This window comes from Peromyscus maniculatus, chromosome 22, assembly GCF_049852395.1.
Source record: "Peromyscus maniculatus bairdii isolate BWxNUB_F1_BW_parent chromosome 22, HU_Pman_BW_mat_3.1, whole genome shotgun sequence".
Lineage (NCBI taxonomy): Eukaryota > Metazoa > Chordata > Mammalia > Rodentia > Cricetidae > Peromyscus > Peromyscus maniculatus.
This window is the reverse complement of record NC_134873.1, coordinates 9963191-9980225: the sequence shown is the minus strand read 5'-3', so window position 1 is coordinate 9980225 and position 17035 is coordinate 9963191. Positions and strand designations below refer to the sequence as shown.

Here is a 17035-nt window from a genome sequence, read left to right as displayed (position 1 = left end):
CTTTGCTGAATGTGTCTATCAGCAGGAAGAGATTTTTTTGTGGGCTCCAGGATCTCTTACGCATGGACTCCTGTCATATGAAAATCCAAGTACTTTGACTTCTTTTCCCGACACCCTTTATCTCCTCATCTTGTCTTAGGGCTCTGGCTAAGACTGCGAGCACAACACTGAAGAGTGGGAAGAGTGTACACCCTTGTTATCCCTGATCTTAAAGAGAATGCTTTGGTTCTTGTCCATTTAGCATTATGTCGGCTGTGAACTGTCACAAACAGCCTTTCCTGAAAATCTCTTACCCAAAAGGACAATCCACCTCAGGGTTCCTTTGAACCCCAAACATGTAACCTTTCACTAGTTATCTGAAAATAAAGAAACAAGCAAAGAGAAAACAGAAGCACTCTCCAATGGATATTGTCATCGCTGAGTTCCTTGACTCCTCAGAAAAAGACAAGCACTCTCCGGTGAATACTGTCACCACTGAGAGCCTTGACTCCCCAGAAACAGAGAAAATTATGTGCCGTCAAGTGTTCTCATTTACTAATATATGTGATTTTCGTGTTTGTGCCGCAGCTGTTCTGCTCTTTGTGTGGTGTTGCTTGCTTGGTATTCCCATTATGGTTTTACTGATCATTTCTTTTAAATCAGGAAACTGTAAAGACTCATAACTTGTCCAAGTTCTAAGAAAAAAATGACTATTGAGTGCTTGGCCCTAGGTGAGACAATTATGTGAAACTCATAACTCAGGGAACATCATGGAAGAGGAGATAGAAACAATGCTTGAGCTGGAGGATGGGGAGGGCAGAGGTGAAAGTGTCTTCTGGACATGGCACGACCAATGTACTGATGAACTAACTGTGCTGTGCTTGATAGGATCAAGCCACAGTATCAACATGGCTGTCCACATCCCAGCAGGCAGAAGCACTGACTGTACCGACTTACCGGGTTCCGAGAGATAGAATGTGAAGGTGGGGGAGCACATTTGTTTGCCCAGAGGAGCTGGAGAATTAGGGTGGAAATGATCAATGCATACACGTATGAAATTGTCAAAGTAAATAGCAGATAGGTAAGTTGCTCAGAAAGATAACAAATCATTTATTGAGAGCTATTCTATGTCCAATACACAATGGATGAAAATGCCTGGAGACCCACAAAAAGGGACATAGGAGACAGGTAAGTGGTAGCATTTGTGCTACTGAACTGGGACATGCTCTTTTCAAAACATATGGGGCTTCATGGTTGTAAGGCACAGAAGACAAACTAATTTGGGGACAGTAACTGATGTGTCTCCTTGGTGCATGAAACCCTTGGAATTTGTCCCCATCCATTCATGTTTTGAATTAACAAGAAAATTCCCCCATTCATGAGATCTTGAATTTCAATAAGCCAGAGAGTGATTAAAAGTAGACTCCTTCAAGCACTTACAATCTTCAAAATGTTGCTCCAAAATATATTTAAAAGCACAAATGATGTTAACCCTGAAAAACACAAAAGACAATAACCTCATCATCAATCAAAAGGATTGATCCAAAAATTATCCTGAATGTCTTATCTGCAGGGGCATCTGTCTTACATGTACACTGAGATCAATATAGAAATAGACTATGAACACTGAAGTGTTAATCGTGGTTGTCCTTCTTCATGACTCTCTGAGTTTAACTAGTTACTTGTGTGAACACTGTTGGGGTATGAAGTTCGTGATTTACTAGAGTGTGGGCAATTTATGATCAGTGGTACACTACCAAGAAATATGACAGCTGTCATAGTTAATTTTACCTGTCAACTTGACACAATCTAGAGTCACCTGGGAAGAGAATCTCAGTGTGAGATTTCCAGATCAAGTTAGACTATGGGCATGTCTTGATTACACTGACTGATGTAGAAATAGCTACTCACCATGGGTAGTGCCAGTCCCTAGAAAGGTGATTCTAAACTGTGTAATGGTAGGCAAAGTGTGCTGAGCACTAGCATACAGGCTTTAATTCATTTCTCTCTGCTCCTGACTGTGGATATAAGGTGACCAGTTCTCTCGAGATCCTACTGACATGACTTCCCTGAAGATGAACTGTTGTCTAGAACTGTGAGACAAAGTTAACTCTTTCTCCATTGAGTTGCTTTTGTCAAGATCTTCTGTCACAGCCACAGGAAGGGAAATGGAGAGAGACCCACAGGACCAAGTATTTGATATGCATTAAGTGAATCGTGAAGTCACAGTATGAAGTCCCGTTAAGGTAAAAATTGATGCAAAATCCACTTAATACAGCAAATACTGTGTGTATATATGCGCATATATATATAAATGAAAACAAGTATATGTTGTTTGCTTTTTCTTTATCAGTGTATTGAACAAAATAATGTTTCTCTATAATGGTTTCATGCACACACATCATGTACTTTGATCACAAAGTACCTGTTACCCTTTCTTCACCCCTCTCTATTCCCACTGATCCTCTTTCTCCTCCCAAATTGTTACACTTTTAATTTCATGTCACTTACTAACCTGAATTCCATGAATGACAGATAACATGTGATTATTTGTACTTCTGTGTCTGGATTATTTCACTCTATAAAATGATCTCCAGTTCTAACCATGTTCCTGAAAAATTACTCCATTTTCTTTTTCTTTGTGGCAGAATATAACCCCACTGTGTGTATACCATCTGTGATGGTTAACACTGACTGTCAACTTGACAGATTCTAGAATCAGTTAGGAGACAAGCCTCTAGCCATGCCCATGAGGGATCATCCAGATTATATTAACTGAAATGGAAAGACCCACTCTACATGTGGCGGTACCATTCCGTGGGCTCTCAGACTAGACTGAATAAAAATGAGAAAGTGAGCCCAACACCAGAGTTCATTTCTCTGCTTCCTGACTGTGGATGCCATGCTGTCCCATGCCCCTGCTACTATGATTCCTTTGCCATAATGGACTGTACCCTTGAATTGTGACAAAATAAACCCTGTCTTCCTTAAGCTGCTTCCATCAGGTATTTCGTCCCAGCAACAAAAAAGGGGCCAAGACACCTTCTTTGACTAATTCACCTACCTGTCACTTGACAACCAAGCGGGTCACAGAACTTGAGAACATAAAGTATCACAATTTTTTTGAACCAATAACATCTCCCTGACAGACTCATTGGTCATTGACTAGGATAAAATCCTTACCATGTAGGTTCTCTTTGCATCTGTGTATGTCACCCAGTTTAAGTTGCACGGTTAATAAGTGATAAAGGTGGTGTGTAAACCCAGGCATTCTGCTCTAATATCCCCATCCTACAATTCTACATAAGCACACTTAGCAGCCAGCAGTACTGACATGAGGCATTGTTCAATACTGCTGAGCAAGTGTACCCCTTCTAATCAGCATGAGTGGGAAACACATACTCCCTTACCGTCTTGGAAGTGGACTGCAGAGATAACAGTAAGACCCCTGAAGTCTGGGAATGGGAGCTGGGTTCAGTCTTCCTAGTGATGAGTTTCCTATATGCATCTCGTATCTGAGATGGAGACACAACAAAGCAAGGCATTGGGTGAGTCAGTAAGTTTGCTATACAACATGCGAGCCTGAGTTTGGATCTCCAGCACCCACATAAAAAAAAAGAAGACAAGACAAGTACATTACCCAACACACCAAGGGACAGAGGACATCATGGAAAATATGGTGAAAAGAATGTAAGCGCTGGAGGAGAGGGGTGCTAGGAAGTGCTGTCTTCTGGACACGACATGGCCATCAAACTCATGAACTCACAGCAGCTGTCATTGTCTGTACAAGATCAAAGCAGCCTGTACATTGTACAAGACCAAATTATACCGTGGATTGAGTAAAAGAATTCTAGCCCCTCCCCTTACTGAGGATTGATTGGCAGTTGATCATTCCTGAGACAGAGAAAATTTTTCTTCTCTGGGTGCTCCAGTGGGTGCCCCCACACCCATGCATGTATGGAAAACATTAACTGGACTTAGTAGGGTTTTCCAAGTCATGAAAGATAAAGTTGTTTGGACAACATGTTGAGAGGAATATGTGGGGATCTTGGGAAAGAATGGGAATGGGTATAGTCATATTTTATTGTGTATATATATAAAATTCTCAAAAATAAAGGAAACCTGCTCTGGTATGGCCCTTCTATACACTGTGAATATGTGTTGCTCTCATTGGTTGATAATAAAGCTGTTTGTCCAATGGTGAGGCAAGATAAGATTAGGTGGTACAATCAAACTGAGGAAGTTATGAAGAAGGGTAGAGTCAGAGGAGATGTAAGCCAGCCACCCTAGGAGCAAGATGCCAAAGGACCAGTAACCCATGAACCATGTGGCAATGCATAGATTAATAGAAATGATTTGTTTTAAATGTAAGAGCTACAACATCATCAGTCATCAGGGAAATGCAAAGCAAAACGACTCTGAGATACCATCTTACACCTGTTAGAATGGTTAAAATCAAAAACATTGATGACAGCTTATGTGGGAGAGGATGTGGAGTAAGCAGAACACTCCTCCACTGATGGTGGGAGTGCAAACTTATAGAGTCACTTTGGAAATCAGTATGGCGACTTCTCAGAATATTGGGAATCAATCTACCACAAGACCCAATGATACGATTCTTGATACCATACCATTGAGCATATACCCAAGGGATGCTCAATCATGCCACAAGGACATTTGCTCAACTATGTTCATAGCAGCATTATTCATAATAGCTGGAACCTGAAAACAACCTAAATGTCCCTCAACTGAAGAACAGATAAAGAAAATGTGGTACATATACACAATGGAGTATTACTCAGCAGTAAAAAACAATGACATCAGGAAATTTGCAGGCAAATGGATAGAATTAGAAAATATCCTGAGTGAGGTAACCCAGACTCAGAAATACAAACATGGTATATACTCACTTGTAAGTAGATAACTAGATGTAAAAGCAAAGGATAACCAGACTACACTACAACTCACAGCTCCAGAGAAGCTAGCTAACAAGGAGGACCCTAAGAGGCACACATGGATCGCCTTGGGAAGGGGAAACAGATGAGATCTCTCTGAGTAAACTGGGTATGGGGGGGGCAAAAGAGGAGAGGGGGTGGGGGATGAGAACATGAGTGAACAGAATGGTTGAGCTGGGGGAGGGATGGAGTCGAGTTGAAGAGAGTGAAGAGGGATTATATGAGCAAGGGGGGGTCAAGATCATGATGGGAAAATCTAGAGACAACTGAACCAAACTCGTAGGAACTCATGAACTTTAGACTGACAGCTGTGGAACCTGGATGGGACCTGACTAGGCCCTCTGCATACAGGAGACAGTTGTGTAGCTTGGTCTGTTTGAGGGGCCTCTGGCAGTGGGATCAGGTTTCACATGATTTCACACATCAGTAATCCCATTTCTGTGGAGGCAGAGCTGCATGAACTAGCTTTCTGGAGCCCATTACCTATGGTTGGATGCCTTGCTCACCCTTTATGCAGGGTGGAGGGTCTTGATCCTGCCTCAACTGAATGTACCAGGCTTTGTTGACTCCCCATGGGAAGCCTTACCTTTTTGGAGAAAGGGATGATGGGGTTCAGGGTGGGGAAACTGGGAGAGAGTGGGAGGAGTGCTGTGGGATGGTCTGTATGTCAAATAAAATACTGATTGGCCAGTGGCCAGGCAGGAAGTAGGTGGGACAAGGAGAGAGGAGAATTCTGGGAAGCAGAGGGCTGAGGCAGAGACACTGCCAGCTGCCGCCATGACCAGCAGTATGTGAAGACGCTGGTAAGCCACCAGCCATGTGGCAAGGTATAGATTTATAGAAATGGATTAATTTAAGATATAAGAACAGTTAGCAAGAAGCCTGCCACGGCCATACAGTTTGTATGCAATATAAGTCTCTGTGTTTACTTGGTTGGGTCTGAGCGGCTGTGTGACTGGCGGGTGACAAAGATTTGTCCTGACTGTGGGCAAGGAAGGAAAACTCTAGCTACAGAGGAGGGATGAGATGGGGATCTGTGGTTGGTATGTAAAAATGAGTTTTGAAAGTTTTAAAGAAAAAATGTAAGAGCTAGTTAGTAATAAGCCTGAGCCATTGGTCAAATATTTATAATTAATATAAGCCTCTGCGTGATTATTTGGAGGCAGCTGTAGGACAGCGCAGGACGTAGAAACTCTGTTTACAGAAACCAATATGGTTTTATACATCAGCAATCCCATTTCTGTGGAGGTAGAGACTGAAGGGTGCTTGCTGGGCCTGCTGGCTGACCAGTCTAGCTCAACTGATGCTCCAGGCTCAGTAAGATGACCTGGCTGAAAAGATCAGATAGAAGGCTAGAGAGAAGACTAGGTGGTTAAGAGCATGCCTTGCTCTTGCAGAGGACCTGAGTTTGGTCCCCATGTCAGTAGGCTCACAGACACCCACAGGTCCATCTCTGGGATCCAGTGCCCTCTTCTGGCTGCTACAGGCACATACACACATTCTTCTGAAAGTACCATCTGCCTTTGAAGACATTGAACTTTTCCCAGCCCTTACAACCAGGTTAATACTGTACCTTGAAATCATTTAAGACTATGTGCTCAACCTTCTGTCCTACCATGTGCTCAGCCTGCATGCTTAAGTCTAACCAGCCTTTAAGAGAATAATGCAACCAGGCTTACTGTGCCTTGGATTGCCCATGTTATCACTTTTTAAAAATCTAAGCCAAAGGCATAGCTTCAATGTTAAATTATGTGCCCTCTCCTGTACCTGGCCTAGAACTGTGTGTGTGTGTGTGTGTGTGTGTGTGTGTGTGTGTGTGTGTGTGTGTGTGTGTGTGTGTGTGTGTGTGTGTGTGTTGTGATCATTTGCTGAGAGCAGCAAACAGGTTGGAAGCAATCTGAAGCAAAACAAATAGCCTATAAATGTGGAAAACACATAGACACAGATTGATAAGATCTGCAGTTCTGAATGCTCTTTTGGGTCAGCTGGGATCAATAATGTAATTTCTCCCCTTGTAAAACTGTTAAAGCTTTCTGTAAATAAGTCCTTGTCCATTTTCCATGCTGTGTTTTCTGTGCTGTCCCTTTGTTAGATGGAGGCACGACAGACAGACAACACACACAGGCGATAGACAAACCCAACACAGACCACAGGCAGGTCAAAGAGGCCACAGACGACAGACTGCAGACAGACAGGAAGCACAGGGAGGGAGTGCAGAATTTACAGTTTTGCTTTCCCTTGACCAAACTGCTCCAAGAGGAGATCACACACATATGCATATCAATTTAAATAAAATACTAGAGGTAAGGGGGACACGATGGAGGAATATACCAAATGTCAGTCTCTAGCCTCCAGAAAATCAAGAGTATATGTATGAATATACATGTACAACACACATACAACACACACACACACACACACACACACACACACAACATGGAATCATAGATAGGAGAGTGGGTCTGCTTCAAGCGTATGAAGTGAGTAGTTCTATGCAGAGGCAGGTGCGAGTAGGCAAACGCATACCTGGCGGTTCAGCAGACAGTGAATGAGGAAGATGAAGGCCCCCTGCAGGCTGTTGATGATTGTGAACAGGTATGCCATGATGCTTGCTATGGAGCCAATCTGGAAAATGCCCAGCACCCAGGAGCAGCCCAAGATGAAGATCTGGGCAATGGCCTTGAAGGTCAGCAACCTGGAAGGTAATGTTTACGAAATGAATTGTCCTGAGAGCCTCCATGGAGACACCTGACACTGTCTGAAGATGACACCAACTGGCTCAGCACCATGCTGGGGATGCAGACAGAGTGAAATTTGCTGTCTCAATGTAAATAAATCAAGTCCTGTGGGAAATTAAAATGCTGTTGTCTACAGATACACATGGATTCAGAGATGTGTGGGTGTGTGTATTGAATAGATTTTTGGTTTAGCAATGAATGGCTAAGCCCATTGTCCAGACACTTAGACCTCATTATGTGAAAGGTAAATCCATGGTTATAAAATACTTAGAGTTCCTTATTTCATTGAGGCAAAATTCACCATTTAAAGAACAAAAACTGTGATTCAGTAGCTTTGAGTACACTCACACATAATGCAACCATCAATACTATATAGGTCCAAGGCCTTTTTATTACCTTAAAAATGAAATACACACATGCAAGAAAAGAAACACCATACATGCAATCATTCTCTTTACCCCCTCCCTAAGGAAGACAATAACCAATTATTCATCAAAATATGAATGAATAGAATATGTATAGATAAATACAGGCTATATCAGACATGGCATATCCAGCTAATGGACATACCGTAGAATAAAACAGATAAAGGTAGGATAATTTATATATGGTAGCAGGGAAACCCCCAGGAATCCCCAAGGATGACCCTAGCTAAGACCCTAGCAATAATGGAGAGGGTGCCTGAACTGGCCCCCTATAATCAGATTGGTGAATACTCCAATTATCAACAGAGAGCCTTCACCCTATAACTGATGGTAGCAGATACAGAGATTCACAGCCAAGCACTGGGCCAAGCTCTGGGAGTTGAGTTGACAAGATGGAGGAGGGATTGTATGAGCAAAGGGGGTCAAGATCATGATGAAGAGACCCACAGAGACAGCTGACCTGAGCTAGTGGGAGCTCATGGACTCTGGACCAACAGCTAAAGAGCCTGCATGGGACCGACCTAGGCCTTCTGCATGTGGATGACAGTTGTGTAGTTTGGTCTGTTTGTGGGGCCCTCGCAGTGGGATCAGGACCTGTCCCTGGCCCAGGGCCTGGCTTTTTGAAACCTATTCCCCATGCAGGGATCCCTTGTCCAGCCTTGATGCAGGGGGAGGAGCTTGGTCCTGCCTCAATGTGATATGGCATACTTTGTTGACTCCCATGGGAGGCCTGCTCCTTTCTGATTGGAGGAGGAGTGGATTGGGGGGACAGATGAGAGGTGGAGTGAGGGAATTGGAAGAGAGGAGGAAGGGGAAACTGTGGCTGGTATGTAAAATAAATGAAAAATAATAAAAAATGTGAGATAGTTCATCTATAGTATAGTCAGTTAATGAACTACAATAGAATAAAACTGATAAATGTGAGATAAAGAAAATGTGGCATGTCCATTCAATGGAATACTATGCTGCCATAATAAGGAATGAGGCAGTGATGCTGACAAATATGGGTAAATCCTATAAACTTCATAACAAATAAAAATCTAGACAAATGCCATTTATTGTGTGAATTTATTTAGATATCAAGAATAGATTAAGAGAGACAGACAGAGAAAGAGAGAGATAGAGAACAGACTGTAAGGCTATTTTGTAAAGTAATAAGATAATAATAATGAGGAGGAGGAGGAGGAGGAGGAGGAGGAGGAGGAGGAGGAGGAGGTAAGTGAAAACGTGCTGTACTGAGCAATGTTCCAGGCCCAGGGTCATTTAGTGAAGGTTGATTCATTCACTAATTCCCTGACATTTATGAGATACTCACCTTCTCTGTACCTCACACTCTCCACATGACTCAGATTCTCACACTGTCTCCCCAGCCAGAAAAAGAGATTCTAGGCCAGACCACCTAGCACACTGAGTAATCTCAGCACCCAAGAACATGGATTTCGGACCTGTTTGTCCTACAGAAGTAGAGTCTGTCTTGAAATAGACAAACATCTTAAAATATTAGTTTTCTCACATTTATGTGTGTGTGTGTGTGTGTGTGTTTCTGTGCATGCATGTGTGTGTATGTGTGTGTGTGTGCATGTATGTGTATGTCTGCGGTGGTTTGAAAGAAAATGACCCCCAAAGGTAGGTGCAGTATTGGGAGGGGTGACTGTTGGAGTAGGTACGGCCTTCTTGGAGGAAGTGTGTCACTGTGGGGGTGGGCTTCCTGGTGTCACAGTCCACTTCTTGTTACCTGCAGAATCAACATGCAGCAGCTCCTTCACTGGCACTACATCTGCCTGCATGCCGCCATGTTCCCCACCATGATGATAATGGACTAAACCTCTGAAACTGTAAGCCACCTCAATTAATGTTTTCATTTATAGGAGTTACTGTGGTCATGGTGTGTCTTCACAGCAATTGAAACCCTAAGACAATGTCCATGTTTATGTGTGTGTGCACTGTGCATGTACGCCTGTGTTTTTATGTGCATGTGCTCACACTGAATGTATTGACAGTTGCAATCTATGGAAGGCTTGGTGTCCCAAGCAGTTGTGGCAAGGCTTGACTAGCCACCTAAAGCAAACTGTCCCATTTCTACAGATGAAGAAACTGAGCTTCGTGAAGGTCGTGTAAGCAACGTAATGTCACACAGATCATAAATGACATTTATGGAGTGGGGAGCTTGACACGTGGACTCTGCTGTTCTGCACAAGCCCCATCACTTACATGCCATGAGCATACACTAGGTGACCAGAGGCTGGCAGATGGATCAGTGGGTAAAGTGTTGCTTGCTGCACAAATGTCAGGACCTGAGTTCAAATCCCAAGGACCCACATAAAGCCAAGTACATAACATGAACATCTGTGCCCCCAGTGCCCCTGTGGTGAGAAGGAAGGAGAAGAAGAATTGAGCCAGATGTCCTGGAAGACACAGTGGTGAACAATAAACAGCTCTATCTCAAATGAGATGGAAAAAAGACCAACACCCAAGGTGCCCTCTGACCCCCCCCAAGGTGCCATCACATGCACGCATCTGCACATGCACATGATATATACAGAAAAGTGAGTGGTGAGGCTCGGTCAGAAGAAGGAAAGGAGAGGAGGGGAGGGAGAAAGAGGCTGCACCTGGTATCCTTGAGCGTTGAGACTTCTGAGCTGACGCTGCAGATCTTCTGCCTCAGCACCCACAGTGTCCAGGCAAGGAGAACAGAGTTGATCTGCAAAGTCAAACAGAGGGTAGGTAGACGAGACACACAGACTGGCCGTGACCAATCCATCTCACATAAAACTCTGGCCCCATCCAGGATACCAGGCTTCAATCCTGGATTGTCTGTCAAGCCCAAGTAACCAGAACTTGATCTGTCACCGACAACTCCCAGCTGATGTCTCTTCTTCCAACTTAAGATGAGCTTAAAAAATCATCATCACCCCGACTGGCCTCATTTGTAGTTAGCCGATCTGCTGCTTCCCTATACCAGGTGCTGCTGGACCCAATGCCCACTTCCTATGCAGTGGAAGCGGTCCCTGCCTGCCAGACCTGGAGTCCACGGTGTAACAGCAGTGTGCATCTCTCCTGCTAAACCACAACAACCTTGCAACAAATCATCCTTTCTTATTCCCGTGTTGGTTTTAATTTTCACTAGCTGTTTCCCATCAGTTAAGTTGGAATTGAAACCAAGGTTGATATCGTAGATTATGACCCTGAAGAGATGGTTCATTCGCTTCAAAGGCGTTCCCCCAGCCTTCTCAAAGTGGTTTGATGGTCTGTATTAACTGTCAGCAGCTAGGAAGCAAGCCTCCGGGAACACGTGTAAGGGACTGTCTAAGGGTAGTCTCTGAGTATGTATGTGGGAGGTATCTTGACTAGTGGGAAGACTCAGCCGCTGTGGGTGGCACCGTTACCTACGCAGAGGCTTGTGTGTGTATCAGAGTGGAGAAACTGAGCTGAGATAGCGTGCACAAATTCACTGCTCACTGTTCTTGACTAAGAGTATGACCTGACCAGTTGCTTTGACTTCCTGTGGTCTTCATTTCTCACAGTGATTGGCTGTAACTCAGAAGTGTGAACCAAATAAACCCTTTCTTCCTTAAGTGGCTTTGGTAATGGCATTTTGGGGGAATATTAGAACATAATTATAATCATTTTCTTCTCTCCTTTCCTCACTCCAAAGCCTCCTGTATATCCCTCTTTGCTCTCTTTCAAATTCGTGACCTCTGTTTTCATTAATTGTTGTTACATATATATATATAGTATTACATATATGTATATGTAATATACATATGTTTACATATATGTATATATGTAAACATATATATGTTTACATATATATGTATTACATACATATATAAATATATATATGTAAACATGCATGCATGTTTATTCCTAAATGCAACCTGTTCAGTCTATAGAATGTTGTTTTTATGTGTGTTTTCAGAGGTGACCATCTGGTATTGGATAACCAATTGGTGTGCTCTTTTCCTAGGAATACAATTTCTGCATTTAAGGCTTAGAGGACATTGTGGAAGATGGAGCAGAAAGGTTCTAGGCACCAGAGGATCAGGGAGTTTGCTGTGAGACTGTGTCTCTTAATAATGTCAGAAGCCACACCCCTAAAGTCTCACCAACAGGACTACAGGAGCGTGGGCTAAACAAGAACAACAGCAAAGTGTCAAAGTGGCGGCGGGAAAGACCATGAGGCTTCAGCCTACACAAAGAACGATAAACAACTGAGGGGCACTGAGAAAGGGAGAAATCAGCAGTGCATCGTATCACAGCAACAGGGAAGAAAACTAAGACAGCAGGATTCGCATACACCGGGGACACAGTTTTTCCATGTTGGCGGTATTGACATCTGGGGTCAGGTCATATTTGATGTGAGATGTACAATGCTCCCCTGTGCCCTGCAGTTTACTGAGCAGCATCCTGGACACTGCACTGGATATTCCAGTGGTATCCTCCCTCCTTTTTGTGACAACAGAAAAATATCCCCATATTTTCCCATGAGTCCCCTGGAAAGCAAAATGACCCCAGTGACCAAGACAGACTGGAAAGCTGATGGGACAGGGGAATTATTTTTCCTAACAACTAAAACTTCCAGAAGGAAAAATGGTTTTGAAGATTTGGGAATGGGTGAAATTAACATTTCAGCTTTCTCCATTTGGGCTAACATTCACGGTTCTGGAAGGCTCTATACCAGGCAGGAGAGAACAGCCATCAACAGTCCAACTTCTCTGAACCCTGTGTAAAATTAATACAATACCAACCTGCCGGGCAAGATAAGCCCACGGGTGCAACAGCAGCATAAATGGTTTGGAAGCAGCCAACTACCTCCTGAATGGGTTTGAATACCACCCCATAGGAAGTATATGTGCGATGTAAAAGTAATTTTTAGAGATAAACATTTCATTATTACTTTATCCCAATCATTTCTCAAACCTATTATGTATTGAGGAGCAGCAAATGCCAGGCACTGTCCTATCTTAATCACACAAGGTCTGATTCCCAACACCACCCTGTATGACAGTCTAGACTGGCATTATGAGGGAGAAGAAAATGCTTTGATACAGCTAGACAAGTGAGTGTGCAGGAGAGCCATAAGAAGGACACCAGGGAATGTGACAGGACTAGAGGGAGAAGGATCATGATTATGTAGAAGTTTCCTCAAAGATGAAACAGTCTGCCCTACAGTCAAGACTCAGGAAATAAACAACCCACAAGTCTCAGGAAACTCCTTTAACTTATAGGATTTACAAGATCCCTCCCCAAGTTATAGAAACAGTAATGACCCTGAGAAGGGAGACTCTAACCTGCTAAATGCCTGATGCCATGAAAGGAGGTCTGAGAACCCTTTCATGAGTTTTCCCCCAGCCTGGGATGGGCTTTCTAATGATGAAGCCGCCTTCAGGTCATCTACGCTCAGGTTTACCCCTACCCGTGCTCCTATGTGTAACCCTGGTACGTTCACTGGTCTGCCAAGCTGAACTCTATTAGAATCACTACTTTGGTGTGTCATGTGTGCCCTATCTGGTGTAAGTAGACATTTGTGCACATGTCCTAGGAAAGACCATGCCACAACTAGCCAATCCTAGCTGAAGATGACAGTCATTGTGCTGGCTAGTTTTATGTTAACTTGACACAAACTAGAGTTATGTGAGAGGAGAGGGCCTCCATTGAGAAAATGCCCCCCTAAGATGAGGCTGTAGGCAAGCCTGTAGGACATTTTCTTAATTAGTGATTAATAAGGGAGGGTCCAGCCCATTGTCTGTGGGGCCATCCCTGGGCTGGTGGCCCTGAGTTCTATAAGAAAGCAGACCAAGCAAGCCATGGGGAGCAAGCCACTAAGCTGCTCTCCTCTGTGGCCTCTGTATCATCAGTTCCTGCCTCCAGGCTCCTTCCCTGCTTGAGTTCCTGTCCTCACTGCTTGTGATGATTAACTCTTATATAGAACTGTGAGTAAAATAAAACCTTTCCTCCTCAAGGTGCTTGGTCATGGTGTTTCATCCAGCAATAGTGACCCTAACTGAGACAGTCATCTTGAGAACAGCAGAGAAACCATAGGTTCCATAAGGTGTCCTCATCAAATGCCTATCCTGCTTTCTTATAGGACCCAGGATCAACAGTGGGGGGGTTGGCCCCACCCACAGTGGGATGAGCCCTCATTCATCAATCACTAATTAAGAGAATGCCCTACAGTTGCATCTTATGCAGGCATTTTCTTAATGGAGGCCCCCACATTTCAGATGACTCTAGTGTGTGTCAAGTTGACCTAAAACTAGCCAGGATAGACCTCTAGACTGGTATAAACTCTTTTCTCCCTTGACACACTTTTGGTCATGGCATTTTATCCCAGCAATAGTAATGGAAGCCAGAACAGTACTTAGCATCTGCAAATATCACTTGGCTTCTGCTAATTTCTCATTTCACTTTTTCTAATCATGACCATTGCCCCTCAGTTCTTTCCTTTTCCTCCTTCCTTTTCTTTCTATCTTTTGTATATGGTATCTTTCTATGTTGCAATGTAGCCCTAGCGAGTCTAAAACTTAATTTGTTATGTAAACCAGTCTGACCTCAGACTGACAGATATCTGTAGATCCTAAGTGTGGTTAAATTCTTTTCACCTTGTCTTCCATTCAACAACTACACCTAGAAGAAACTGACAGATCTATTCTCCCACCAAAACACAAAGCATGGATAAAATTGTTGTCCCTCTAGATGTTTCTGCACCTAAGCATGGATGAAGAGTGACAGACAGAGAAATCACACCCAGCTAGGTGAAATCTTAAGAACCAAGAATCACAGGAAAGAGTTTTAAGAGTAGCAGGCTTTGAAGAGGTACTTGAACAAATGTTTTCCTTACCACGATGATCGTGCAGACTGGCCCCAGGAAACTCCAGATGAACCCAGTCTTCGTATTCAGCCAGCAGCTGTAGAGGAAAACACAGGAGGCATGAGCATTTGTCTCATCACACTGGCCTGGCAATTGTGCATTCTGCAGAATACTGCAGGGTGAAGTGCATTCGGAAATGCTGATCGTGGGGTGGGTGCATACCAGTGTCAGACAGACCAAGATACACCATGGGAAAATATTCCCGAGACCTTTGCCTAGAGTGGAGTCCAGGGTGATGATCAGTTCATAACCTTCACAGAAATTTCTTCCTCCATGTAGCTCCCCACTAGCACACTGTGTCATTCAGACCTCAGCTCCAACACTTCCTCAAGTGAGAACTCATTACTGACCATCCTCAGCTAAGAAATACACTAGGGGTCTTATAATCTTTCCAACCCTCATCTTCAGCATTCCCTGAACCTTAGGTGCAGATTTTGTAGATGTATCAATTGGAACTGGGCCTCACAACTCTGCATTTTGATTGGTTGTGATTTTCTATAGTGGTTTCTGTCTGTTGCAAGTTGATAGGTTTCTTTGATGAGGGATGAGGACTACATTTATCTGTGCATAAGAACAAATATTTAGAATATGGTTAGAAATTATGCTGATGTAGTAAAGTATTGGTTGTAAGTTCTTCTCTAGGATCTGAGACTTCACTAGTCCTAAGGGAACTAGCTAGGTTTCTATTACCAGGTGTGATTTCCCTCTTGTCAATCAGGTCTTAAGTCTAGAACAGGTCTTAAAGAGCTATTGGTTACCACCTAGGTATGCATACCACTGCTGCACCTGTAGGGTTATCCTGTCAGCCATCATCATTGTGATTTAAAGGCTTCATATGGGGGAAATCCCAGAAGGTCTCACCCCTACACAGAGAACTACAGGAAACTAAGGAATGCTGAGAGAGGGAGGCATGGTGTTCTTTAGGGGAGAGCACATGGATTAGTGAACCATATCAAAGGGTAAGCCCTGAAAACACACATACAAGCAGCATTATACAGACGGAGCAGGTTTTACTTATGCATTTAGGAAAATAGTCAAATTAGCCCAACTAGATACTCTCTTCCTAGGAAATTAGACTCATAAGGTTGTAAGTCTTCTATGTAGTGAACAATTTGGTAGCCCTACCAACAAAACTAGAGGGACCTACCTCTCCCTTGGGCACAGAAAGAGTTGAGCATTGTTAGAGAATTGTAAAACGCCGTTAAACCAGCATTTAGTGTTCATGATAAGCCACAATTACAAGGGCACATTTTAATATTTTTCTCTAAGTAAGTTAAAATTTTGGGATCCAGGGTGAGTTGACTATCTGATTGACAGCTTACATCCTTCACTGGTGCCCCAGCTGCCTTAAGAAAAGGACTACCAGCCAAGTAGTCATGATAACCAGTCTGCCGTCATGATAACCCAACTACCTTGAGTACCCCACAAGGCCCTACCTTTCCCTAAGCATCTGTAGGCAGCTAATAGTTGCTGGAGGAGAAAGACGAGACACTTTCTTCAGTGGGGCAGCTTCTGGTAAGGTATTCACACTCCTATAAATAATCCCTCATCCATACTCTATAAGTAACTCCAATTAAACTCATTAGGTCACCCCTAAAAATGACATGAAAGTAGAAGTGAACTCATTGGGAAGACAGAGGTCATCAGGGGTCACTCATCTGAATTAAGTTAATTGATGTGGGAAAATCCTCCCCACTGTGGGCAGAACCATTCTCTATTCTGGGTATCCTAAACTACATAAGAGTGGAGAAACGTAACTGAGCACAAGCAAGTGAGCATGTGTGCATTTATTCCTCTCTGCTCGTCACTTTGGATGGCATGTGACCAGCTGCTTGATGTTGTTACCTTGACTTCCCCATAATGATGGACTACAAGCTGAAATAAATCCCTTTCTCTCCTACACTGCCTTTTGTCAAAGTACTTTATCATAACCACAGAAATGAAACTTGAGTGCTGCAGCCTGACTATGTTGAGTCATAAATCTCTGATTTCTACATTCTAGAGCTATAGATGACTAGCTCCTGCAGCTGACAGCTGTAGGCATCTGCATCAGCCTTGAACACTCAA

At 43.4% G+C, this 17035-nt stretch overlaps 1 protein-coding gene across 2 annotated transcripts in view; it reads right to left on the bottom strand.

Moving 5' to 3' along the window:
• Nucleotides 1-1061: 1061 nt before the first annotated feature.
• Nucleotides 1062-17035, bottom strand: part of Adgre1 (adhesion G protein-coupled receptor E1) — an 83434-nt gene continuing 67460 nt past the window's right edge. For both annotated transcript variants that reach the window (XM_042267282.2, XM_015989466.3), the window contains exons 18-22: nucleotides 14939-15005; nucleotides 10707-10798; nucleotides 7461-7629; nucleotides 3390-3494; nucleotides 1062-1472 (exon numbers count right to left, since the gene is read on the bottom strand). In XM_042267282.2, the coding sequence (XP_042123216.2) occupies nucleotides 1467-1472; nucleotides 3390-3494; nucleotides 7461-7629; nucleotides 10707-10798; nucleotides 14939-15005 (439 nt within the window). In that variant the 3' untranslated portion in view covers nucleotides 1062-1466. The remainder of the gene's footprint in view (nucleotides 1473-3389; nucleotides 3495-7460; nucleotides 7630-10706; nucleotides 10799-14938; nucleotides 15006-17035) is intronic.